Below are 27226 nucleotides of genomic sequence, written 5' to 3'. Positions count from 1 at the left end.
TTCATAGGCACAACAACAAATTTAAACAAAATCATAAATCTAAACCACACTCATTCCATCATCTCCTAAATGTTTCATATTTAAATGCAGTTTCACGCCCACGACGTGCAGTAACCGCTAAAAAGGAGCGCATCTGGGATTACGGTGTAATACCATACGAAATCGACGACATCTTCAGTGGCACACATAAGGCACTCTTCATGAAGGCCATGCGCCATTGGGAGAACTTCACCTGTATAAAATTTGTGGAACGCGATTCCAAAATACATCCCAACTATATATACTTCACGGTTAAGAATTGTGGTTGCTGTTCGTTTGTGGGCAAGCGGGGAACTGGGCGTCAAGCCATTTCGATTGGCCGTAATTGCGAAAAATTCGGAATTGTAGTGCACGAACTTGGACATGTTGTTGGATTTTGGCACGAGCATACACGCACGGATCGCGATAAGCATATAAATATCAATAAGGATAACATCATGAAGGGACAAGAGTATAATTTCGATGTACTCTCGCCGGAAGATGTCGACTCACTGGGATTACCATACGACTACAATTCCATCATGCATTATGCAAAGAATACCTTTGCCAAGAATGTTTATTTGGAAACGATACAGCCAATTGGATTGTCAAAACCTCAACACATTGAAATCGGCCAGCGGCTGCGTTTAAGTCCAGGTGACATCGTTAAAGCAAATCTTTTGTATAAGTGCAGCAGTTGTGGACGCACATTTCAGGAGCATTCTGGACAGATAGTATCACCGCATTATGAATACTCCTATGCGGCAATGGAAGCCAATAATGCGGTTGATGATGACGGAAGTGGTGATTATGAGGTCAGTGATTTTGACAAATCGCTAGAGAGGTGCGAATGGCGTATCACAGCGACAAATGGGGAACGTATCATATTACAAATACACCAAGTGGTAAGTGTGAATCGAACATATTTATTCGCATATCAACATGAAGTACAAACTCCCGAAGCCTTGTCTGTAGGAAGCATGAGACTAGGCCGAGCAACCTTTGAAGTGTCATCAAATTATAACTTACAAAAGTTGTATTATATGGCAATTGAGAAGTGCATGTGACGACGTGCACAAACGAAATTTTTCACATGCAGCAGTGCACAACAAGCATTTAGGCGCTTGGTGTTACTAGTCGCCTGATCAGGAATCTTTAAATCGATTGCAAAGGTATAAGCTTTATTTTTTACTATATTCGGCAGCGGAATTTCTAATTTTTGATTTTTTTCAATAAGCACATATCGATGCCTGAGTGGAAGATCGAGCTTTCTCGGCAGCTAGTTCGAAAACGGTCTATCTCAAAAAGCTTTTCAAGAACGCCCTATTTCAGAATTTTATTGAATACCGCCCTATCTCAGAATGCCGATTCAAAAAATTCCTATCTCAGCACATTTTCAATGTATTTCCGAATAAAAGCAGGGCGTTCTTCAATCAAATTCTAAAAGAGGGCGTTCTTGAAAAGTTTTCTGAGAAAGGGCATTTTCGAACTGGCTGCCGATATGGGTCGATCTTCCACTCAGGTGGCGATCTATATGAATGCATTAGGGTGGTCCAACAAAACTCCGGCCACCCTCAGAACTAAATAATACCGAAAATAAGGAGACCCATTTGTAATTTTTTATTGTGAGTTTGGTTAACATTTGATGGTGCTGGCAAAGCTTTGAATGGGCGCGTTTCTAAGATGCAACTGTTTACCCCAACTGTAGCGGAAATGCTGTCAACTGTTGGGTCCAACAGTTACGTCTTAGAAACGGTATGATACATGAACTGCCAAACAAACAGCTGATATTTGTCAACAAGCAAAATTAATAAAAGAGCATACAAATAAAAAAATTTACTAAGCTAAAAATATGAACATATGAACACTAAAGCATCCCAACTTAAGCTACTATTCCATACGAACACTGGCACAGTAGGAAAATTCCAAAAAGTTGATTGTGTTTTTGGATGCTATTTCATCGTATATTTCATTTGAAGCTGTCAAATAGACACATATCGCTCTCATTTGCTGCAAAAGTGTCATAACCCAAAAAGGAGAAGCTTTTTGAGTTAAGTATACAGCACATTCCGTCAGCTCTTCATGATATCAATGTTGTTGCATAAACAAGTGCAATGGCGATCCGAAAATTGTCGCTAACTGGTTAATGGAAAATGGAAAATTTGCCCTCATTTTCACAAGGGGAGCGTATGTTGGTTGGTTGGTAGAAGCGTCGTCTGATTACATTCCCGGGATTAGTGCTGATAGCACAATCTTGATACGATTTCTCCGGAATCCTTGATTCTATATATCGCTAGCTTAGAAAGAAAAGTTGCTAAGTCCCATTTTAAAAATTTTACAGGAGAGGAAAAAATCTTCCTATAGCCATTTTCTTTAACTATTTCGCAAGACTTTGAATCAAACATTTTGCGCGTTTAAAGCACAGCAAAACTCCATAAGAATCAGAAGGATTCGATATTTATTAATAGATGTCGTATTATTTTCGCCTTATCGGATTTGTGATGCTTCTCTGGACTTAGCAAATTTTCCTTTTATTGCTTATGAAGAGGAAAAAATAAAACAAGTACCTTTATAATTTTCGAAACGATGCGTATTCAGTTTCTCTAGCCTCCTATATCAAAATATGAGTTTTCATAAAAAGTGGACTTAGCAACTTTTCACTCTAAGCTAGCGATATGTTTTTATGATTCGTTGGGTTCGTCAAACCATTTGGATTCTTTAGGTTACTACTGGTGAGTTTGGAGATCTTCCCAAGATTTTGGAAGGGAAAACTCCCGATTGTGTTCTGCTTTATGTATTTGTAAACTGTAAACTTTAAAGCCGTTATTCTCGATTTTTTTCGTTTTTTTTTTTTTATTATGACACTTTTGCAGGAAATAAGTACTCGTATGCATGTATTTAGGTAAAATATTTATAAGTAACATTTTTCTATCTTTATTCTAGCATTTGCTAAAGTCCACAGATTGTTCTACGGATTATTTGGAAATACGCGACGGTTATTGGTACAGATCACCCGTTATTAAGAGACTTTGTGGCAACGCTACTGCAGAAACAATAAAAAGCACCTCAAGCCGGATGCTCATCAACTATGTTAATCGAAATGCCAATAAAGGGTTTCGCGGGTTTTCTGCTGATTTTGAAGGTGAGTCTTGAACACTGATTCACATCTTTTCGGTATCACCAAAAATAATATTTTGTTACTTTACCAAACGAATCGTAGCTGGATAAGAATGCACAATAACTTAGGCAAATTTAATGCTAGACCGATGGCAGCACTGCAAAAGAGCCTTTTAACGGGTTCAGCACTGCCAGAATGGTATAATGACTGCAGTAACCGGTCTAGGACCTAACTACTTTCACGGCCATTATGAAACTTGGCGAAAATTGTCAAAAACACTAAAATAAATTTGGCTTACTTTACGAAATCCAAGTGTCGAAAAATTATATAACATTGTTTTTCTTTTAATAAAATATTTAGTTTTCAAAAATGCAATTAGAAAGCTTATTGAACCTAATTAATATACATAAATTCCACAGATTTATTTACTTTAGTGTATTTTTTATATTTTGGTAGTGGTATTCGAAGTAGCTGTACTAGTTATATATACCTTCAAATAGAAGGAACTAATTTGCATTACCATTCAAATAGCAAACTTTAATGACTTCTATCAAAAATTCTTTAATCGGGCACACAAAGAGCAGATGTTCTGTCAGCGGTCGCAAAAATCCGCTTTTCCAAAACTGTTATGCAAACTCATTTTTTTGCACATAAATTTTAAGTAAATATTGATAAATTCCTTAGCCATACTACGCAAAAAATATAAAAGTACCATTCATATACACATATCGTCGTTTAAAGTACAAAACCGCGTATCGTCATTCTGCAAAACCATTTAACTGACACTTGCAGCCAAAAATTGGATTTGCTCACACCAGCTCTTGGCTCAATCCTTATCCATTCGTCCTGAAATATACTAGCCAGGAATGCGATTGATTTATAAAAAAGTGAACTATTTTGAAATATGAGTGTTTTTACTCTATCTTGATACGCAGTTTTGTACTTTAATCGACGGTATGTACGAGCCGTTTATTTTGAAAGCGGCATAAGTCATCTTCACCTAAGGAAAATGTGACGACTTTTTTTTTTAATTTACCCTATGAAAACTCGGAAAAATGTGAGTCTATAAATCCCATAATATCGGATGAAAAATAGGCAAACTGTTAATTAATAAGTGAGGCAAGTACGAAAATAAGTGTTTGTTTTTTAATACAAAAATGGAAGCTTCTGAAACTATAAGAAACCCTTTTTCATGTTTCACTTAGGGCTGTAAAAGTAACGAAATGTGGGACAGCCGTATGTGTTCGTTACTAATCCAATCAAAACCCGTTACTTTCGCATCGTTACTTTGCTCGTTACTTTTGATACAATCGAGCACTTGTACCCCACACGAATCATCAAAACGAATCTCGTAGCATTATGTTCGTTCGTTTGGATTCACAATTTTATTCAACGATTATTCTATGCGAACAATTCAAAAATAAAGCAATTGTTCACTATCAAAATTTGATAAAATCAAATTTAATTTGTTGATTGTTGGACATTTTATTTGTAAAACCGCATAATATAGAACCATGTCGCCATCTTATGTACCTTGTGAAAAATATCAACATATATGCATACATATATATGTACGCACGTACATTAGGGTGGTTCAAAAATGCATGTGAAAAAGTTAAGTCGGAAAGGTTGTTCTATATCTAAACAAAATATACCCTTATTTTTTTAAATCAAAAAATATTTAGACGTCGCTCAAAGCGCCCAAAGTTTTCCACGTATTTTATATGAGGAAAAACAACTTTTCGTAGAAATGATATACAATAGTTAAAAATCAATATTTTTCTACCAGAAAACTCTGTTTGTCTGCAGCAGATTCCCAACAACAATACCCATTGTTTAACAATTTTTCCATCGCCCTATAATTTATAGGTCCGCCAAAAACCCACAAAAGCCCGAAAAATGCAATGGGGCGACCAGAAAAAATCGTTAGTATTAAAAAATGGGTATTATTATTGAAAGTATCCTGAAGAGAACCAGATTTTTCTGCTCGAAAAATATTGATTTTCAAGAATTCTATACCATTTCTATGAAAAATTTTATTTTTCCCATTTAAAAATACATGAAAAACTTTGAGCCCTTTGAGCGACCTCTAAATATTTTTTGATTTCAAAATAAAAAAATAGGGCTATACTTTTTTTCGATATAGAACAATCCTAGGGGGTGAGAGTATTACAATTCCGACTTTACTGTTTTTGGACCACCCTAATGTACATACGTACTTATACAAGCAAAACACACTTTTGCAACCATTCGAACAAATGCAAAATTGCCGGAGCAACATTTCTGCAGGAAACGGGGCCAGTTTATAGCTAACTTATAACTACCCAGCAGTCAACTAGTTGTACCCCTTTATTACTTATTTCCTTCGACCGTAACTAACTACTTTTGAACAGCGAAGGCCACACAAAAGTGAAAGCTGGTTTCCTCTGCATTAGACGACAGCAGTCAACTAGTTGTACCCCTTTATTATACACAAAAGGGAAAACTGATTTCATCTGCATTAGACGGCAGCTAACTTATAGCATAAAATAACTACAAATAAAAATATTTTTTACTTTATTTAACATTACAAAAAATAAGTAAATATTTTTTACATATTCTTTTGTCACGTACTATCCCAAATTTGAATTCCATCAGACATGATATCAAAATGATAATATAAAATTTCGACCTTTATTTTATTTATCCTGAATTCGCGAAAGTATCTGCGAAGTACAGAAAAAAAGTGTATTCAAATTATTTTTTGTATGAGCATATTTAAATAGAAGCTTGTTTAGAGAAAACAAACTTCCGAAAACGTCTGCTTCACTTCTGCACGACTTTACAACTCACTTAAAGTTAGTTTTGTCATAGCTAATTAAAAGTTAGTTATTTATCGAAATTCCGCAAAAAAGCCAACTATAAGTTGGTTATTTTTCTATCAATTGATTTTTTTTTCTGTATAGATACATCGCGATGTATCGTGCGATTTATCACCCATATAAAAGAATACTATAGTCAGCAACAAAACAAATGCGAATCATACCAACCCAAGCCTTGCGACGTGTATGGTGATATCGACGTGGTGATAAGTAAACGTTCATTTGTACTCAGAACTGTATTGATTCGTTTAATGGGGCATATATGTCAAATGCGAGAACCGAGATTATTATGTAAAAACGTGTTGGTGCTCCGAGTTAGGGGTTGTACTCGTTACTCGATAACAAATACACACGGCTTGCTGCAGCTCTAGCTGTGCTCGACCCTACCTACAACTTAACTAAGTTTTGTTCCAAGTTTACTTTCTGACTTCGTTTGTAGGAAATCGATGGACCTATATTTCCGCATATTTTCCTTTTTATTGTAGCGTGAATAACACGCGAACATAACGAACGAAAAATGACACTGAAGATGACACAACGCCGAAACCGGTTTGCCTCCAAACCAAATTTGACAAGGGATGACGGAAAATCGTTCCACATTACATCACACTCCTACCCTGTCGGAAACACCAACAACGAAAATGAGAACAAAAATTGTGTTATTAAAAAAGAAAACAATTTAAAAACAATTATTTGTAACAATCTGATGCTTTTATTTTTGTGTTAGAAAGTGTGCCAAATTCCAGCTCGCAATCTAATATATCTAAAGAGAAATTAATTTTCCTATTTAATTATACATTAAAATATAACTAACCGTAACATGGATATATATGGGATTTTATGTAGGACTTTTTTCAAAGTATTTAGGTATATGCCAGTATAAGGATTATAGTAGTTCGCACTGATATACCTTGCAAAATTATCGACGATCACGCACGCCAGTCCTTTCCCTTCGCTGCCGACTGACGCCAATTGCAAATGCCCGGTACCCTTTCTCACCTGGTCCTTCAATCGCAGAGGAGGCCTTCCTGTTCCTCTCTTCCAGCATCGCGACTCGTGGTGAATACTTTCAGAACTGGAGCGTTTCTGTCCATTCGTATGACATAACTCAATTTTAAAATCGAAGTAAATCATACGCCCCGTAGTCCCATTAATGCTAATTAGCATACACTTACATACTAGCATGGGCCGAAAACCCGCTTTTTTAGAATTTGGATTGGTAATAGCAAAAATATGGTTTATTATGTTCTAAAAAAAATCTGTGTGAAATGTGAAAATTTTTGGTCAATATCCTAGGCTCGCCCAAGTCCATCAAAGTTCAAGTACTAAAAAAAAATTGTTTCTTTGCTAACTTCGACTCTCTACAAAAAATGTCCATATACCAAATTATGTAGGACTAATAATATTTTCGAAAATCATTGCAATTTTATTAAAAAAATGTATTAATTAATTTATTTATTAATTTTTAGTTTTGAGCATATTGTATTAAATATTAGTGGTAACTATTTATTAGCTATTTCCTTTGGCCGTAACTAACTACTTTTGAAATGATGAGAACTGATTTCCTCTGCATTAGATGTCAACTAACTTGTGGATTTTCGACATAAAATATCAATAAGAAAAACAAAATATCATTTTTGTTTTTTTACTTTTACTTTTTTATTCATTTATTACTCATTTATTTATTTATTTATTTATTTATTTATTTATTCATTTATTTATTTACTTTACTTTATTACATTTCATATTTGTTTACATATTCTGCTGTAGGTGGCCCCATTTCGAACACCGTCAGACATAATTTCAAAATAATAATATGAAATTTCGATCTTTCATTTATTTATCCTTAATTACAAAAAGAATTTGTGAAGTGCTCAAAAAATTGATTCAAAGTAATTTTTGTATGAGGAGTTTTAAATAGAAACTTGTAAAGAAAACAAACTCCTGATTGCGTCTGCATGACTCCTGCACGACTTTACAACTAACTTAAAGTTAGTTTTGTCATAGCTAATTAAAAGCTAGTTATTTATCGAACTCCCGCAAAAAAGCTTACTACACCTTTTTCAGTTTTAGTTCAGAAAGCTGCAATTTAAATTCAGAAAGTTACAATTCAAGTTCAGAATTTCCATTTCAAATTCAGAATTTTCATTTCAAATTCAGAAAGTTACAATTGAAATTCAGAATTTCCATTTAAAATTCAGAAAACTACATTTAAAATTCAGAATTTCCAGTTCAAATTCAGAAACTTACAATTGAAATTCAGAATTTACATTTTAAATTCAGAAAGTTGCAATTCAAATTCAGAAAGTTACATTTCAAATTCAGAATTTCCATTTCAAATTCAGAAAATTACAATTCAAATTCAGAAATTTACAATTTAAGTTCAGACAAATTAAGTTCAGAAAATTTTTTATACCTTGTATTCAATGGAAATATGTGTATGTATTGAATTTGTGCAAGTCTTTAGCTTTATGTATGTACTTATTTATTTTCATTTAAAGAAAAGGGTAACAATTCAACCATTGCAGTACATACTTAGTAGTCATGATAATAACACACAAAAAAATAACTATTAAATTAAATTCAGAAAACTTTTTAGTTTAAATTTGTACAATAATTTGGATTGCAGGAAAAAGTATTCCTAAACAACGAGTGGCGGTTTAACCAGGGACCGTAACGGCTATGATCTTTTTGATAAAAGTCATAATTAAATTTTCATAATTGGACTTGTATTTTTTTCGATAAAATTTAACCGTTTTTTGCAAGCTTTTATTTAACTTGCTCTGTATGTATGTATGTATGTTTGCTAGGGGCAAATCTTGCAATCAATTTTTGACCAACTTCCCGATGACCTAGAGCCTTGAAACTTCACAGTTGGCTCAGAACCCGATGACAATGCAATACGAAAGATGAGTTAATCCGATAGGTGGCCCACGTGTCGATATATTTGGTAAACCAGTATTTATGGTCAGATTTCGTTGGCTATACCAAGCGATGACGCTAATTCTGACCAATCCTCTCCCGGATTCGCAACAGTAACGATTCTCTCCCGATCTTGGGAAGTGTACCTCTTGTATTTCACTCTTTCTATATCCTCGACGCCTAATAAAAAGATAAAACATATTTACATATATTTCTGTGTAGGTGTTTTCACATAACTTAACATAATACTTACTATTAATTTCAGTTCGGCAAATTGCACATAGACTGGGTAGGGCTGATAACAAGCTTTCTATGCATTTTTTATGGAACATAAACATTATAACATTATAATTGTTAGGCATATGGCACAGTTATCTTTAAGTTCCATCTTTTTCAAGCGAATGTAATGCATTATTTCAGGTATACCCATACACACGTTTATACATACACTGAATAAAATTAAATTGAAAACTTTGTGACACAGTCGCTTCTACTATGCGACCTTAATTCTTTACATCGCACAGCGAATATAAATTTTCTGAACTTAAATTGGAAGCTTCGGAATTTGAATTGTAACTTTCTGAATTTGAAATGAAAGTTTCTGAATTTGAAATGGAAATTCTGAATATGAATTGTAACTTTCTGAATTTAAACTGCAACTTTCTGTGGTGTAGCGGTTAGCAGTACGCGCAACCACTCCGCAGGGCCTAGGTTTAAACATACATACGTCAAAGACCGATAATAGAAATGTTTACTTTTAGACATAGCTTAAATTTTAATCCAACCTTTAAATATAAAGTGAGCTTCAAAGTTAAAGGTTACTTCAGAAAACGGCCCATAGTGTGACAATGGTTAAGGCACTAAATCAAACGCAATTCATGCGACCGTTAAATACAGCATACATGCATATTTGACAGATGAACTGACCACATAGTGCTCATAGGAACCACATGTAAATAAAATTAACAACATACATACATACATAACCCGATGACATTTACCATTGCCTTGTGCCATTTAGGTACACATACTATACGCCGTAGGGCAGAAAATATGTGGCCACTATTGCATGATAAGCGTGTTATTTATGCACTCCATAAATAAACGCAATGAAAACAAACAAAATTCATGAATTTGCAAATGGATGGACTATCAATCCCTCAGCATCCTTCAATCCTTCAACAGCCGTGACATACTAACCCACAAACCATCTTCCCACGCACTTGACAATGTATTTTGCTGGCAAGTTTTATTTTCAAGTACGGCTGTTGCGCTGCGAATGTTGTGATATTCAAAGCGATTTTTCACATCCGTTACATTTTAATTTCATTCACACCTCAAATCCAGAAAATCCAAAACAAATCCTTCATAGTCCTTTCGGTAGACCATATACACACAGATATGTATGTATGTATGTAAAAATTCTAGTACACCAGGTCCACTTTTTATACGGTTTATATTTGCACAGTTTTTTTTTTATTTTTGCACATCGTTTTAAATCCTTAAGAAAGGATAGCATGAACAAAGTATTTATTCAGCGTACTATAGCAAGATTTGTTTTGTAGTGAGTACTCTTGAAAATAAGGAAAAACGTGGACGAAAACTAATTCACAACAAAAAGGACGAAAAAAACTTTGTGTGAACATATTCAGAAAAAGTGAGTGATAGTATTACCTACCTGTTCATACCTGCCAACCCGATAGGTAGGCCAGGAAAAAATAGACCACCCAACGTTTTCACATGCTATAGGCTTAATAGTTTCGATTGGCATATAATTTGTTCACTAAACAAATGAATAAAAAATAATAATTTTGGAATACTAAATTAGTAATATCCTGGCCAGGATGTTTTTAGCTAATCCATTCGCCAAATGTTTATTTACACGTTAAATTTCATAACAATTTCTATACTAAATATATTTTTTTTTTAAGGAAAAGTGGTACCTCAGATGTGGCCACATACTAATACGGATTAGATCCGATACATTTTGATATGAGAATTGAAGTCGGTTTGTTTTTTGCTTCAAAATTACTTGTATTAGATGGTTTTCTCTCTGTACATGGTGTATGGGTACGGTGACCATCCGTCCTGTATTATACGGGACAGTCCTCTTTTTTGACCCATTGTACTGGCAATTTATTTATTTTATACGGGACGCCAAAAGTTCTGTATTTCTTTTAATGTCCTATTTTCCCGTATTTGGTGTTGGTAGCGTCTCATTACGCTGCATTACAAAATTCTACATCGCAAAATTTTGCAAAATGTTAAAAAATTCTGCTCGACCAAAATTCTGTATTTTTTTAATTCTGCTCTTTCTAATTCTTCTTTTTCAAAATTCTGCTTTTGAAAGTTCCGAATTTTGAAATTCTGTATCACAAAATTCTACTTTTCGCACTTTCGTCTTTCAAAATTCTGCTTTTGTGGTAGATAAAATCTGACAAAATTTACCATATTCGCATCTTTGGCTGTGCGCCAATCGGTAACTTTTTCTCCGTGGTGAGACGGGTTGGAAAAATTTACTATGGTGTATGAATAAATTGAATTTTGCTGTGCCAAATGCAAAGTAAAATTTTGATAATTGAAAAACCAAACAAACGCTCGTGCGAATGCTTTATTTTTGTGTTTGCGGAATTTTTTTTTTTAATTGATATCTACTTTATAACTTGCAAGTAACGTACGCCTTTTTATGCTTTTTTCAGCTTTCATTTTGATTTTGAATCTTTGATACCGCCAAATAATATTAGGTTTGTTCCACAAGCTACTCGAAGTCACTTCGAGTTGCACATGCATACGCGTTCCACAAATAAGTTTTAGAGTTTCTTTGATATACGCTCACAGTTTGAACTTTGCTCGAGTTTTTCTACAACTAGAGTGTGGAACAAACTTATTATGTATGTATATATATATATTTGGAAGCTGTCAAAATTTTACCTAGCCCCATGAGCTATTTAGGTAAAATTCTGATGTTTGTATTCACCACGAGAAATATTAAATTTTTGGTTTGATCCGTCAAAATTCCATCTTCCGACTTACATAAGTAATTTCGTTTTTAATAGTTTATATAAGCTGCTTCTTTTTAATTTCTTGTTATCCTTTCTGGAAATTTGAGATTTTGCAAACAAAAAGTTCTTGTAAATTCCATACAAGATTATAGAAACTGGGAATTGCTTCCTACAACAACTACTTTTTGCGGCGATTCTGTTTCCGACGCATGCTGTCATGCACTGCCCAAAACTCAGGAGAATATTTCGCGTTATGATTATTTCCAGTTATAAAAGTTTTTTCAAACTAATTAAAAATACTGAAAATCAAAATTCTGTATTAAAATATAATGTAAACAATGTTAAATAGGACATGTCATTACTTTGAAAAAGTGCGCACTTTTTAAAGTAATGACATGTCCTATTTAACATTGTTTACATTATATTTTAAAACAGAATTTTGTAATTCAGTATTTTGAAAAGCAGAATTGTCAAAAGCAGAATTTTCAAAAAGTAGAATTTTAAAAAAGCAGAATTTTGAGAAGCAGAATTTTGTTAAGCAGAATTTCGTGTTCCCAATTTTGTAGTACCAGAATTTCGATACCAACCCTTTGGTGTTTCGATGCCTTATTTGACTTAAAACTTTTTTAAATATATGTAAATGTTTGGCCATCGTTATGTAATTCTTGCCTTCCAAGACCTACAGTTAAATAAACCGAGCAATGTTTTCGTTGTTAATTTTTAAACTCTTGTGAGAGTGGATGTTTTAATTTTTATTTGAAGGATTTAACTCCAAATGGCTCCTAACCGTGTAACAAGGGGCCAGGTGTATATGCATATATATATATATGGGAATATGTACAGGGTGGGCCAAATAAGAACTACCATCCATAGTTCATTGGTCCATATTTGCCTAGCAGTGGGCGTAGTCGCTCCATCTTGTTGGAACCACAAACTAGGATGCTGTTCTGCCGTTGGCCGCAAAGAGTAAATCGTGTCTGGCGTTTATCCTCATTCTCGGAGAAATATGGGCCGGTAACTTTTTCGGCCATAACACCGCACCGCACAGTGCATCTGGGTGGGTGTAACTGGTGCTGGTGTGTTGCCCTTGGATTTGCAGAGCTCCACAATCTACAGTTTTGCTTGGAAATGCGCCTCATCCGACATCAAAACATTACCTAAAAAATCGATTTGTGTGGCTAATTGTGTAAAACGAATAGCGTATTGTAGTTGTTGTTGGTGGTCATGCTGTAAGTACCCATTATGATTTTCCAGGAGATTAACTATTACATGCAGAAAGAAATTAACAATAATATTAAAAAATAAAGAAGGTATACGTGTTTAGGATTAGTTTTTTTTATTTGGCCCACCCTGTGAGTATGTGTAAATGTCAGCATCCATAAAAAACAGCCATTGCTTTAACTACTACAACTGTGGCTTGTCCGCAGGACCTTGAAAAAATTACGAAAGGAAATAGCCAAATGCTTTTTGAATTGATTTTTTTCGGAACCACTGAAAGTTACAGTTGCGGTTATCCACGGCTGCTGGGCGCGGAGTCGAATGGGCGCACACGCACATACATCAATATATTTTTGTATGTATTTACATACATAAATATACATATGTATGCGCATAGTTGTTGTGAAATTTGCCAATGACAGCTGAAATGACGACTATGGTCAAATGTTTTTTTTTATTCGCAATTTATCATTCAAATATGTATGTTTGTAGGTGTGCGTCGTCAACGTATTTAGACCGCTCTTTCCCTTCTGTTATCACTCCTGTCATATACATAAATATATCACAGCATTCGAAAGGCTGCTTTTCACTATGTCACACTTTGACGCCAAAATTTTTCGACATATTTTGATACCACTTTATCCCCTTTATCCATACCTTTACCGATGATGTTATGGACCAAAAACAGACGGATAGCCGATTTAGTAGCGCATGTACACGCTCTTATGATCGAAACCGATCTATATACCTCTTTTTAATCTCCTTTGACAGTGTGTTTTTTTCTTATTTGACGACAGATGCCATTGAATTTCTTCTTCTTATTTGGCGCTGTAACCGCCCAAAATTCGCTGCATTATGTCCATGTCGTTGTAAAGCTTATACAGCTCATGGTTCCATCGTCTGCGGTACTCGCCGTCGCCAACGCGTAAAGGCCCGTAAATCTTCCGCAAAATCTTTCTCTCGAACACTTCAAAATCTGCCTCATCGGATGTTGTCATTGTACATGCTTCTGCGTCATATACCAGCACGGGCATGATGAGTGACTTATAGAGCGTGGTATTCGTATGTCGAGACAGGACTTTACTCCTGAATTGCCTACTCAGTCAAAAGTAGCACTTGTTGGCAAGAGTGATTCTGCGTTGGATTTCCATGCTGACATCATTATCGGTGTTAATGCTGGTTCCCAAGTAAACGAAATTCTCTACTTTCTCGAAATTGTAACTGTCAACAGTGACATGAATGCCAAGGCGCGAATGTGCTGACTGTTTGCTTGATGACAGGAGATACTTCGTCTTGTCCTCGTTTACCACCAGTCCCATTTGCTTCGCTTCCTTATCCAGCTTGAAAAAGGCAGAACATACTTCGCGCTTTTTGATACCGATGATATCGATGTCATCGGTATAAGCCTGAGCGGTTCAGTTATTCTTATCTCTTATTATCTTCTCCAACATCAGATTAAATAAGTCACATGAAAGGGAGTCGCCCTGTCTGAAACCCTGTTTAGTGGCGAACGGCTCGGAGAGGGCTTTCCCCATTCTTACGGAGCTGGTGGTATTGCTCAACGTCATTTTACACAGCCGTATGAGTTTTAATGGGATGCCAAATTCAGACATAGCGGCGTATAGGCAACTCCTTTTAGTGCTGTCGAAAGCGGCTTTAAAGTCGACGAATCGGTAGTGAGTGTCGAAGCTTTTCTCGCGGGTCTTTTCCAAGATTTGGCATATTGTGAATACCAGGTCTTTAGTGGATTTTCCAGGTCTAAAGCCACACTGATAAGGCCCAATCAGTTCATTGACGGTGGGCTTCAGTCTTTCACACAATACGCTCGATAAGACCTTGTAACCTATGCTTAGAAGGCTGATCCCGCGGTAGTTGGCGCGAATGGCGGGGTCACCTTTCTTGTGGATTGGGCAGAGCACACTTAAATTCCAGTCGTCGGGCATGCGTTCATCTGACCATATTCTGCACAAGAGTTTATGCATGTACCTTATCAACTCCTCGCCGCCGTACTTGAATAGCTCAGCTGGCAGGCTGTCAGCTCCAGCAGCTTTGTCGTTTTTCATCCGCGTTATTGCTATTCGTACCTCTTCATAATCAGGTGGTGAAACGTCGACTCCGTCATCATCGACTGCGAGCTCGGGTTCTTCTTCTCCACAACTTTCCGTGCTGCTACCATTCAGCAGGACAGAGAAGTGTTCCCTCCATGATTTAAGTACGCTCTGTTACTAGGTCGCCTTTGTTGTTCTTACAGGAGTACGCCGTGTTCTTGAAACCTTTCGTAAGTCGCCTAACTCTTTGGCAACATTTTTGGGCATTCTTCCTGTCGGCCAGCATTTCAAGCTCTTCGCACTCACGTATTTCAGCCCCTCTCTTCTTATTGCGACAAATACGTCTCGCTTCCCTTTCCAGATCCCTATAGCGGTCCCACATAGCGCGCGTTGCGCCCGATCGTAGCGTGGCCCTGTAGGCGGCATCTTTTTTATCTGTAGCTTCCTGACACTCCTCACCGTACCAGTTGTTCTTTCGGGCTCGCTGAAATTCGACTACTTCTTCTTCGGCGGTACTTATTGAGCGGGAAATGTGGTTCCACTTCTCGCATATGTCGGTTTGTTGAAGAGCGCTCTCTGAGAGCAGGTGTGGCAGTCGAGTAGCGAATGCATTGGCTGTCTGTTGTGATTGCAGCTTTTTGATGTTAAGATTTCCTTGCATATTTGGGCACCCATTTTGTGCTGCACAGAGGCGGGTGCGTATCTTGGCTGCAACAAGATAGTGGTCCGAGTCGATGTTTGGGCCTCGNTTCCAGATCCCTATAGCGGTCCCACATAGCGCGCGTTGCGCCCGATCGTAGCGTGGCCCTGTAGGCGGCATCTTTTTTATCTGTAGCTTCCTGACACTCCTCACCGTACCAGTTGTTCTTTCGGGCTCGCTGAAATTCGACTACTTCTTCTTCGGCGGTACTTATTGAGCGGGAAATGTGGTTCCACTTCTCGCATATGTCGGTTTGTTGAAGAGCGCTCTCTGAGAGCAGGTGTGGCAGTCGAGTAGCGAATGCATTGGCTGTCTGTTGTGATTGCAGCTTTTTGATGTTAAGATTTCCTTGCATATTTGGGCACCCATTTTGTGCTGCACAGAGGCGGGTGCGTATCTTGGCTGCAACAAGATAGTGGTCCGAGTCGATGTTTGGGCCTCGGAGTGTGCGTAAGTCTAAAACACTGGTAGCGTGCCTTCCGTCTATCACAACATGATCGATTTCGTTTCTCGTTTTTCGATCCGGAGACAGCCACGTAGCTTGCTGGATCTTTTTATGCTTGTACCTAGTACTGCATACTACCATGTTGTGGGCCCTGGCGAAGTCGACCAGCCTCAATCCAGAATGTCGGACGTTTCGTCGTGAAGGCTCAATTTTCCGAACGCGATTCCAAAAATCAATTCCTTGCCCACCCTGGCATTGAAATCACCAAGCACGATTTTGATATCATGACGGGGGCAGCGCTCCAAGCGCTCATAGAAGAGATCCACGGATGCCTCATCCTTCACTTCCGTCGGCGCATGGGCGCAGATGAGCGAGATGTTGAAGAATCTCACTTTGATACGGATTGTGGCTAGACGCTCGTCCACCGGAGTGAACGACAGTACTCGGCGACGGAGTCTCCCTCCTACCACAAATCCAACACCGAATTTGCGCTCCTTTACATGGCAGCTGTAGTAGACGTCGCAAGGCCCCAGGCATTGCTTGCCTTGCCCCTTCCAATGCGTTTCGGATGGCGGCGATGTCAGCTTTTGTCCTTACAAGGACATCAGCCATCCGGGTAGACGGACCTTCCCCATTAAGGGTCCGGACATTCCAGGTGCACGCCCCCGTAGTCCTTTAAACGTTTTCCGTGTTCGTCATCATAAGGGGGGTCTCATCCGAGGCTTTGCTTTGCTTTTTCACTTAAAGTGGTTTTTACGTGGCAGGTCCTAAACCCAGCGCACAACCCATTGCTGGGACGGGGCGGTTTCGCAACCAAATACACGTTTATATAGCGAGCCGCTTGCTCCAAGCAGACACCCGCTTGCAGCCGCACCTACTGGTGAACAGACGCTGCAGACTTCAATGACCCCTTAAACCGAATAAGTGGGAGTGGCCCCACCGAAGCTCACTCTCTTTCTGCCGTGAGCCAAGCCTCCACTCGGATTGGTTACCGCACCTTGCTCACGTTGCGCAGACTGCGCGAACGAGGACGCAAGAGTCGGCATTGAGTATAGCCATGCAACTGTAACTGCATACCCAGCGCAACGACTATACCCAATTGCACTCCACGCTATTGAATTTGACATAGTGAAAACAAGTCTTAACAGTTTTTCCTGATATAAGTTTTATTTATTTTGCGTAGGACTCATTATGTCCAATACATCCATACATATATATGCACATACATAGTGTCCAGTATTAATGGAAAATATATATTTTTGGGGTTAAGTATGGAAAAAGTGTATGAATCATTTGTGGCGGCAATACATTTTACAATTACATACTTCAATCATTCTCCAAATTAGATTCGATTAATTCTTTTTATTCAACTTATAATTAATTGTATATTGCCATGTTAATACCAACTAAAGGCCAGTATGCAGCTCTCAAGAAAACTGTCAAGATAAAAATTGGCATCATTTCGTGTGTGTGTCCAAGGAATTTTGACTTCTGATACTTCACCAACCTGTATACTCACTCTTTCCTCAAGAAATAATTGAACGGGCATATATTTCTAATGCAAGCATGGGTTGCCTTGTGCTCTTTCTTCACAAAAAACTTTAGAAAACCGTAGTAGAAAGCGTAGCCAATTTCTTAAGAACTGCGTACTGCCTCAAGAAAATTTTACACAAGAAAATTTCTTAGCTATTTTTGGTCGTCATTTTATAAGGAGTTTTTGCTTTTCTTGAGAGCTGCATACCTACTGGCCTTAAGTATAAAGCCTCATACATGCATATAAAATAGACGGGGTGCGGTCTTACAAGCAAACAAATAAGTTCGCCATATACCCCTATGTCTACAGTAATTTTGCAAGGCAACGATTCTCTCTTTAACATTTTTCGGTGACACTTACATACCGCAATCATTTTTTTTTTTAAGTTCTACTACAATAATCCGGATATGGACTTCCTACGAAAAAGTTTAATGCCTTTGGTGAGCTTTAGTTTACTTACATTAGAGCGACAAGAACTGAGATCTCGTGGAAAAGTTCTTCAACGGGGTACTTAAGGCCAATGAACTTTGCAACACAAAAATGTTTGACAAGTACATCGATATATGATACTTCTAGCCAAGCAGAGTACTCGACATTTTAGTAAGTTTTGGCTATTTTTCCTTAGTTCACTTAATGCTCATTATTTGTTTTATTAGAGTACCGCTCTTTTAATACTAAATTTTCAACTATGTTCAAAAATTATAAAAATTAATTCTGCAATGTTTCACCAAAATTTCAAACTTTTTAATTAGAATCTTTAGAAAAAAATTGGTCATTAAAATTGAGTATAATAAAGTGCGAGTGGAAAGTACTGCTCATTTGCTTCTCTTTCAAAAAAAATTATCGAACATACATACTTTAAATGAAAAAAAGCGTAACACCGTCAACAAAAAAAGTTGCCAAAAATTAGTGGTAAGCCTTACCGACTTAAAATTGCACTTTAATAATAATAATAATAGATTGGCGCTTACACATATGTTAGTGTTTGGCCGAGCTTCTCCTCCGACTCGTGGCGTGCGCCTTGATATTGCCACACAAAGCGGAGGGACCTACAGTTTTACGCCGACTCCGAACGGCGATGGTATTTTTATGGGAAGCTGTTTTTCATGGCAGAAATACACTCGGAGGTTTGCCATTGCCTGCCTACGGACGACCGCTGTTTAGAAAAAACCTTTTTTCTATATTTTTTTCGATGTTGCTTTGACCAGGGGTTGAATCCGGGTGCTGCGGAGTGAAAGCGCGCACTGCTTACCACTACACCACAGCGGCTCTTTATTATTCTAAAATTTTACGAAAATTTTTAACAAGTATTACGGGGTAAAAATGTTTGATGTTACTATAAGGATACTGTTTCAGGGAAAACAGTGTGGAAAAAATTTCCCAAATTATTTTTTGTCCCGTATTCGGCTTTCATAAATATGGTCACATAGAAAAAATACCCAGCCATCAAAATCATCGTAAACGAGCTCGTAACTGGATATTTGCTCGAAGAAAAACAGGCTAAAATGTCGTTATGATAGCCGTTTACGATTCGTTTTCGAGTACTATTTCGCTTGAAATTGTCGAGCGCCTACCAACAGTCTTAAACGTATCGAAAAAGCATTCGTATGCCAATATTATATATTATAAAATATTGTGGTTCAAGAAAAAATTCCTACAGAATGAAAACTTTGTCTTCTGCTGACAAATTACTAAAAGCCTCTTTCTTTTACTTTTTTTGTTTTGTTTTATCGTTTACGAGCCTTTCTCTAACTTTTCGTCGATTGAGAATCCCTCGTAAAACATAATGTTCTTAAAATGTACGTTTTCTTGCTGGCTGGGTATTTTTGGATATTCATACAAAAATTGTCATTTACTTCAATTCAATTTACTTTCACTTTGTTTGAATATTATAATATCGCCACATATATCAGAACAGGTATTCCCTCAAATTTAAAAAAATTTGAAGCCAAAATTTTTATGTGAATAATGCACAAGCCATTTTGAACGATTTCATGAAGCCCTCTAATGTACATATGTATGTACTTACGAACATATGTTTTTAGGGTATTTAAGACCAAAACTACTCATTTTTAAAGCGAAATTACGAAATCTACGAAAAAAAACTTTTTTAAATCTTAAAAATTCATAACGTTTTTCAACTTTAAATGTTTTGTTATTTTTTAACCGGCCGCATAACTTTGGACCACGCTAAGCGATTTCTACTATTCTTTTTTTAAGGGAGGTGGTTTAGATCCATAAATGAGAATTGAAGTCGGTTTTGTTTTTGCTCAAAAATTGTTTATAAAAACGAAAATCATACCAGTCAAAGTTTCAAACCAAACTTTGTACAAAAAAAAACAACAAATTTTTATCAAAATTTCGAACTTTTTAAAATACATTTTTGGATTTTTGGCAATTTTAGTATAATGCAACTTCGAAGGCGCTAAAAAGTAGGGTAGACTTTTTTCATTTTGGTTTTGCTGACGGATTTTATGGTTTTTTTCATACACATAATAAGTGCAATTTATAAAAATGTTTTTGATTTTTTTAATAATTTTTCGGTTGGCTTTCCATTATATCGGTTCTTGGGTGTTTTTGCAAAACGATCACGAATTTTGTCATGAAACTTGGCGGGGATGTTAAGAAACGTACATATTTACATTATTTATCACTCTTTTCACTAGTAGTAAGAGTATTTAACTAATTTGTTGTTTCACTAGCGAAGCTTCATTGTATTTTATTTTATTTTTTGACAATATAAAACACTTTTAATAATTTCACAAATTTTCTTCAACAAAGTAAACAAGCAAACAAATCAAAATAGCTGGAATGTTGAATAGAAAGGTGCTAGCAGATGTTCGAAAATTAAATACACTAAAATAAAGGGATGTTCAACAATCTACTATTGTTTCATAATTCTGTGGCGCTTAAAAAAAATCAAATCGATTTTTAATAATTTTCGCCTGCGGCGCTTTTTTTCTAAAAATCGATAATTCGATAAATAATTCAAATTTTTATTAAAACTAATATTTCGCCTACGACGCTTATTTACGTAAAACAGTATCTCAGTATAAAATGCCCGCGAGTTTTTTTTACTATTTTCATCATCTGGCAGCACCAACATCTGTGTTCATTTCCAACACTTGCATGTGATCAATGAAATTTGTATGGTGAACTGTGCAACTTTAACAGTTAATAACTTTCCAATTAGAAGCGTTCTCGGCCTGGGCTCTTCACTTTAGGAATATAAAAGAGCTCCCTACACCTCCTCATTCTTTTTTTTTTTAATTCGGACCGAATTTAAGGAAAATTTTCCCTTTTTTTGCGAACGATCGTATTTTAAATATTCCATAAGAAATTCATTTTTATGTTTGAAAAGTAAAAAGCAGGAAGGGAAAATAATCCTTATTTTTTCAATTTTATCCAAATAAAAATCAACAAGTTGTAATGCTGTAAAACAAGTTTACCTATACTCGCGTCGGATATCACGCTGGTATAAGTTTTGAGTTTTTTAATTAATCATTATTCTCAAGAGAAAAAATAAAACTAATTAATAAATATTCGCCGTGTTATGGTTGTCGACTTCGACACCCTAATAAAAGGAATAAGTGCCAAAATTTTCTGGAAAAAAACACGAAAGATTTGTAATTTATTATTTTTTTCCTTGTTAATGATTGGTTTTTTTTCATAAAAATTAAAATATCTTAGGAAAATGGCCTGATCTGGAAAAACGGTATAAAGACCCGTAATCTACGACACAATCTTAAGTTCACGTGATTTTCCTTACAGTATAATTATTTCCGTAGAGCGAAAAACTAAAACTCAATAATAATTATTATTGTTAAACGAAAAAAATAAAAAACATAAAATATTGATTAAATTCTGATTTAAATTATTTTACTCATAATAATTACCGTCTCTGGTAAAAAGCCTTCAGCAAAAACACACTAATGAAAATCAAAGTGATTTTTCAGTTTCTTAAAACGTGTACTAAATTTTAAAACTATAAAAACGCATATTCAAAACTTTTCTATTAAAAAGTTCGAAATTTTGATGAGTATTTATTGAATTTTTCTAAATTTTGTAAAATTGATTTATATGGTTTTGGTTAAAGGGTGAACAGTTTTATCTTGAACAACATTGTGAATAATCAAAAAAAAACAAATAACATGTGAACACTTGTTAGAGTCACTGTATATACAGTATTTCCTGCTTATATACCCCCGCTTACAAGCGCTGCCCGCTTTTTACCGTCGATTTTACCCCTTTTGAGATTTCTCCATATAAAAACGTTTCTATTTCCGCGCTTATATGATTTTCCGTTTAAAAGCACCAGTACAATAGTGTGGTTACAAAGCACCCAACTTTCTGACGCCGAAATTTTACAAGAGATATTAAATCCGTCTTCGGATGAATCCGAAGATGAAGCTGAAGAGATATTATCAGAAAAATTGCCAACTACGAAAGAACAACTTCATGCAATTAACATTTTAAGTTAAGTTTAAGTTGTGCATTTTTGATGACGCTTATAAGCGGGAAGTACTGTACGTATTTATATAAGTGAGTTACTCAGATGAGATGAGGACTGTCTTTCGTGACAAATTCTAATATCTCGAAAACGAGAAGAGCTAGCGAAAAAAATTCAATAGCTTTTTAAGGCTTTTGAGATTGAGAATTCGGGAAGAATAGTATGACTTTCAAATGGAGGGGATTTAAATTTTTTCCCTTTTTTGAGCTGAAAAGTTTTAACCACACATTTTTGCTGCTCTTCCCTGCAGGGAAACCGCGGATTAGTGAATCCAATTTCTAGTTCCGTACTAGGTCTTTGTCGCCAAAAAGGAACTAGGCCGATAGGAACTAGATCCCCACCAGTCCAAAATCGGCGAAAAGTGGGACTTATAAAAAACAAATTTTTTCAGTTTTTTTCACTAGAAATCTATATCTAAAGTGACGAATTTAGAAATGGTTCGGAATTATAGAAAAAGGGATGCAGAACGAACTAGATCTTATTTGTCGAATTTAGAACTAGTTCGGAACTATCGAATAAGGGATGCAGCGGGGGGCTTGTTTACTTTACATAGATATGTGTTCGGTGGCTTTTTCGTTCAGATACGCTTCTATTCTGTGCTTCGCAGATGCTTTTTCATAGCTTGGTAATACAAAACTAAAATTTGTGTTAACATTTCAACATTTTGGGACCNGTCAAGGAATCTGTTTACATTTTTTTTTATGAAATCACGTGGATGAGCACATGGAATTTACTTTTTAGCACACCTACGCAGTAACAGCTTCTCAAAATTCGACAGTCATCAAAATTTACCAAGTCGTTTAAGTTACAGTTCTTTTTACTTATTTCGCTTTTGGCACTTTTATCTGGAAATTGCCACATATTTTCTTTTCTATTTCGGCGCAGGCTTAAGTTTTCCAACTCGAAATTTTAGGGCGTGTTATCAGAAGATACGCGGTGGTGTAGTGATTGGAAGAGCTCACTATCATTCCGCAGGGATTGGAATAAAGCCGAGTTTCCGACTAACATCAAAAACCAAAGAAAAAAAAATATTGTAATAACGGTCGCAATGATAAACCTCCAAGTGTATTTCTGCCATGAAAAACAGCTTTTCATAAAAATATAATCGCCGTTTTTATGCAGATTACTATAACCTATAGCCTCCATACAACTTATTCTTCAAATATGGGGTTTTACTTTAAAACTCCTAAAACCGAGAGCTCTTTTATATTAAACCGTGCAAAGACTAGTGAGAAAGTCGTCAAGATCGGTGCTCTACAAGCTACAAGTTTTTGCGATATAAGTCCTTTATGTAAGCAGCTAAATCAATGATATTGTGCGCTATGTTTACTTATCAATTATACAAAGCCAACTGTGAAAATCATTTAGATCGATGCTTTATGAAGTACATAGTCAATACCACCGACTATTCAGACATGAATTTTTGTTATATAACTCCTCTATCTATGTATATGTGTAGTTAAGTTAAAAAAAAAATTGTTAAGCTCCCAAACAACTAACTAATAATGGAGTAATAAGTTAAGGTAAAATTTTCTGATGTTCATGAAAGGTATGAAGCCTTCGGTTTAGCCGAAGACAGTATTGTCGTTACTTGTTTTAGTATTAGCCTAGATGCTGAACAGAATTAATAAATTAAGATAAATAAAAATGAAGATTAATAAATCTATTCTTGGTTCAAAATCTTCAGTATGTGCATTTCGATATTTATTGTTAAAGCTACTATGAAAGTTCCTAAAGAGTTTCTCAGAGAAATTCAGATAGGAGGTTTTTGGGTTCCTAGCACCACGTCCAAGGAAAGAAGTTGGCACAAGTAACCCCAAGCATATATTTTAATAAGGCTACCGTTAAAAAGAGTTATGTTCGATGCACTTTCTGTAAGTAGAAGTGAAATTAGAAATCTTCATAAAGGTACTTTATTGTCTGACTGCAACCAGGCCCTCAAAGAGAAGGAAGAGTTTGACTGAAACCACTATACTGCGCTTGGAGCTTTATATCAATACCCTCCACAGCATGCAGGTTAGTGTGCTTGTCGCGATAGTTGCCACCACGTACATATGTACATATATTGACTTTGTGTAAAACTTGATGTTGATTACTTAGTTCAATCCTAAGATTTTTTCCAATTCGCGGTTTCACAGTTAATGGATGGTTAAATTCAAAATAATTCACACATTAATTGAAATATGTTTTACAATAAAGATATTTTTGAAAAGGGTTGCCACTTGTTTTTAAAGTCAAATTCAAATAAATTATTACTCAAGTTATGGGATATATTTCAAAACTGGTGTCCAAAGCAAGATTTTTAAGAACCGCCACTATAACACAAATTTTTTAGTTTTTGTGTATTTTTCTAGCACTTAAAATCGAATTTCTGTAGCACATTTTGCGGCGCACTATAAATCACAACAATGATGAGCTCAGTTTTGTGACTCTATTAGAATAGAGGAGTTAGTTTAAAAGTAGTTAAGAAATTAAATGCCTTTCAGCTTGAAACGCCGCACAGTGGAATATTTCTGTATCAAATATGGCAAAAGGTACCCATTGTGCTCCGATTTTACTTTATTTTTTCACTTGTAGTATTTTGGCTTAGGAATAAAGAGAAGTAAAAAATCGCATATATTGGCAAACTGCCACACCCTCTACACTAATGGCGGGAATAGTAAATGTTATCCGGTTTTAACGATATTCGGTTTGTTTCTTAGTAACTCGGAAATATGGTTAAAATCGGCCCAATGACACGCCCACCAGTTATAAAAAATCCATTTATAAAAACCAAATTTTATTAAACTGGGATGCCTGCTCCTTAATGCTATGGGCGAGAAAATTCTCCAATCTATGCAATTTTTTGTACTTTTCATTCCTAGGCAAAGGTACTACAACGCAAATTTCAGTAAAATCGGATCTCAATTACTCCTTTATGTCACAGCTTATATGAGGATCTCCCAATATCCAGAGTCCTGTCTATGAAAGCCGATTAAGGCTAGCAGGTTCGAGCAGCTGAAACTTGTTTCAGTATTTTTCCAGGGTTTAATGAACCTTGTAATCATAATCATTAAAAAGGCTTTAAATTATAAAAATGTTCTCAACTCTGAAAGGACTAAGAAAAATTATTAAAACTCTTGTAAACTCTTGATTGTGGTATTAAAGATGAAAACAAATTTATCAAAAACCGATCGTTCAGTTACCAGTGTCGATTCTGTGAAATGCCCGTACGAATTTTTACGGAAAAATACGGTTGATAAAACACCGACGTCAAGTGCCCTTTGAATACTACTGGTGTCATGTCTTTGGTTTTGAGACGTTTAGGAATTGGATTTAGATTTGGATATTTTTTCTACCACTCTCAGACCACTGTGCGCCGCCAATTTCCAGTGATATTGCTTTTGGGATTACGATTACAGACATTGCGGAAGGGTATCCAAAAAGTCATTTTGACCGAAAAGTGGCGTTAGCAGCCACTTACTATTTATTATTTCTCTTAGAAAATTTCTACCCAAAACAACAAATTAATCAGGTGTTCATAAAACTTGTAACTTTTTGTTGGTTTTGCGTTTTCGTACTTTCTTCCATGTTTCTCTCATTAGGAGCAAATTTTGGCTTACTCTCAGAAATTTGATTACCGGCAAAGTTACTGGAAAGTTTCTTACTGGAAAGTACAAAAACTGAGCTAATAGCAATTGTCGCAGCGTAGTGCCAGATTGACTGGTCTAAGTATTACCTGGATGAAGTACTTTCCAATTGGCAGGCGATGCATTACGATTTTATCTTTGTAACAAAAGGTAACATCAGGCGCACTATCTTACTGCCATTTTCTAATTCTAAATATTCCACACATTATATTATATTTAGTTTGGTTAAACATATTATTTTATAAAAATATTTTTGGCTGTGTACTTATATATCCATTTTGTTTAATTTTTTTGTTTTGCTTTACTTACTTAACTACGTTCAATCTCAATTTTAATGTGTACTTAAAAACATATAACCATTTTGTTTTTTTTTTTTCTTATTCAGTTACTTGTGGTGGCGATATCTTCCTCACCGAAGATCGACGCATCGACTCACCCAACTACCCTCTGGAGTATCTCGCTGACAGGGAATGCATTTGGCGCATTACTGTGCCGGACAATCATCAAGTTGCGCTGAAATTTCAGTCATTCGAATTGGAAAATCATGATAACTGTGCTTACGATTATGTGGAAATTCGTGACGGCAACAGCAGTGATTCTCGGCTAATTGGCATCTACTGTGGATACTTATTGCCGCCAAATATCAAGTGAGTACAATGGAAAGAGTGCTACAATAGCAGCTAGAAACACTGATTAAATAAAACACATTAATTAGGGTTGTTCAGGATGTTGTGGAAATGGTGTTGCATTTGCATACTCGTTGCATTTGTAAATTCACAACAATAAAGTGCACGCGGTTGCCATGGCAGCAAGCATAAAACTTGCAAATGCAATTCCAACTGCAAATGCAAGACAATTTCCACAACATCCTGAACAGCCCTATTATTTCAAGTACATATTCTACACATACATACATACGTACACCCATAAGTACTCCGAGCCATTAACGCATTTCACGAATGAGCCTTATTTGTAATATTGGTATTTTATTATCCTTACAGGACCAATTTAAATCAAATGTATGTAAAGTTTGTATCAGACGGCTCGGTCCAGAAGGTTGGCTTTTCTGCGGTTTTCCTGCAGGAGTACGATGAATGCAAATTTTCCAATCATGGCTGCCAGCACGAATGCATCAATACATTGGGGAGCTATCAGTGCGCCTGTTTTGCCGGCTACGAGCTACAGGCCGATGGACGTTCCTGCGAAGGTTTGTTTACATTT

At 36.1% G+C, this 27226-nt stretch overlaps 1 protein-coding gene across 1 annotated transcript in view; it reads left to right on the top strand.

Annotated features, from left to right (window-relative positions):
* Positions 1 to 27226, top strand: part of tld (tolloid) — a 53274-nt gene that overhangs the window by 18175 nt on the left and 7873 nt on the right. Inside the window, exons 4-7 of the mRNA XM_017611785.1 lie at positions 8 to 923; positions 2962 to 3160; positions 26391 to 26652; positions 27007 to 27212. Of these exons, the coding sequence (XP_017467274.1) occupies positions 8 to 923; positions 2962 to 3160; positions 26391 to 26652; positions 27007 to 27212 (1583 nt within the window). The remainder of the gene's footprint in view (positions 1 to 7; positions 924 to 2961; positions 3161 to 26390; positions 26653 to 27006; positions 27213 to 27226) is intronic.

Source organism: Rhagoletis zephyria, unplaced genomic scaffold (assembly GCF_001687245.7).
Source record: "Rhagoletis zephyria isolate East Lansing unplaced genomic scaffold, Rhagoletis_zephyria_1.1 Rzeph_scaffold_00455, whole genome shotgun sequence".
NCBI lineage: Eukaryota > Metazoa > Arthropoda > Insecta > Diptera > Tephritidae > Rhagoletis > Rhagoletis zephyria.
This window is presented reverse-complemented; position numbering and strand designations above follow the sequence as displayed.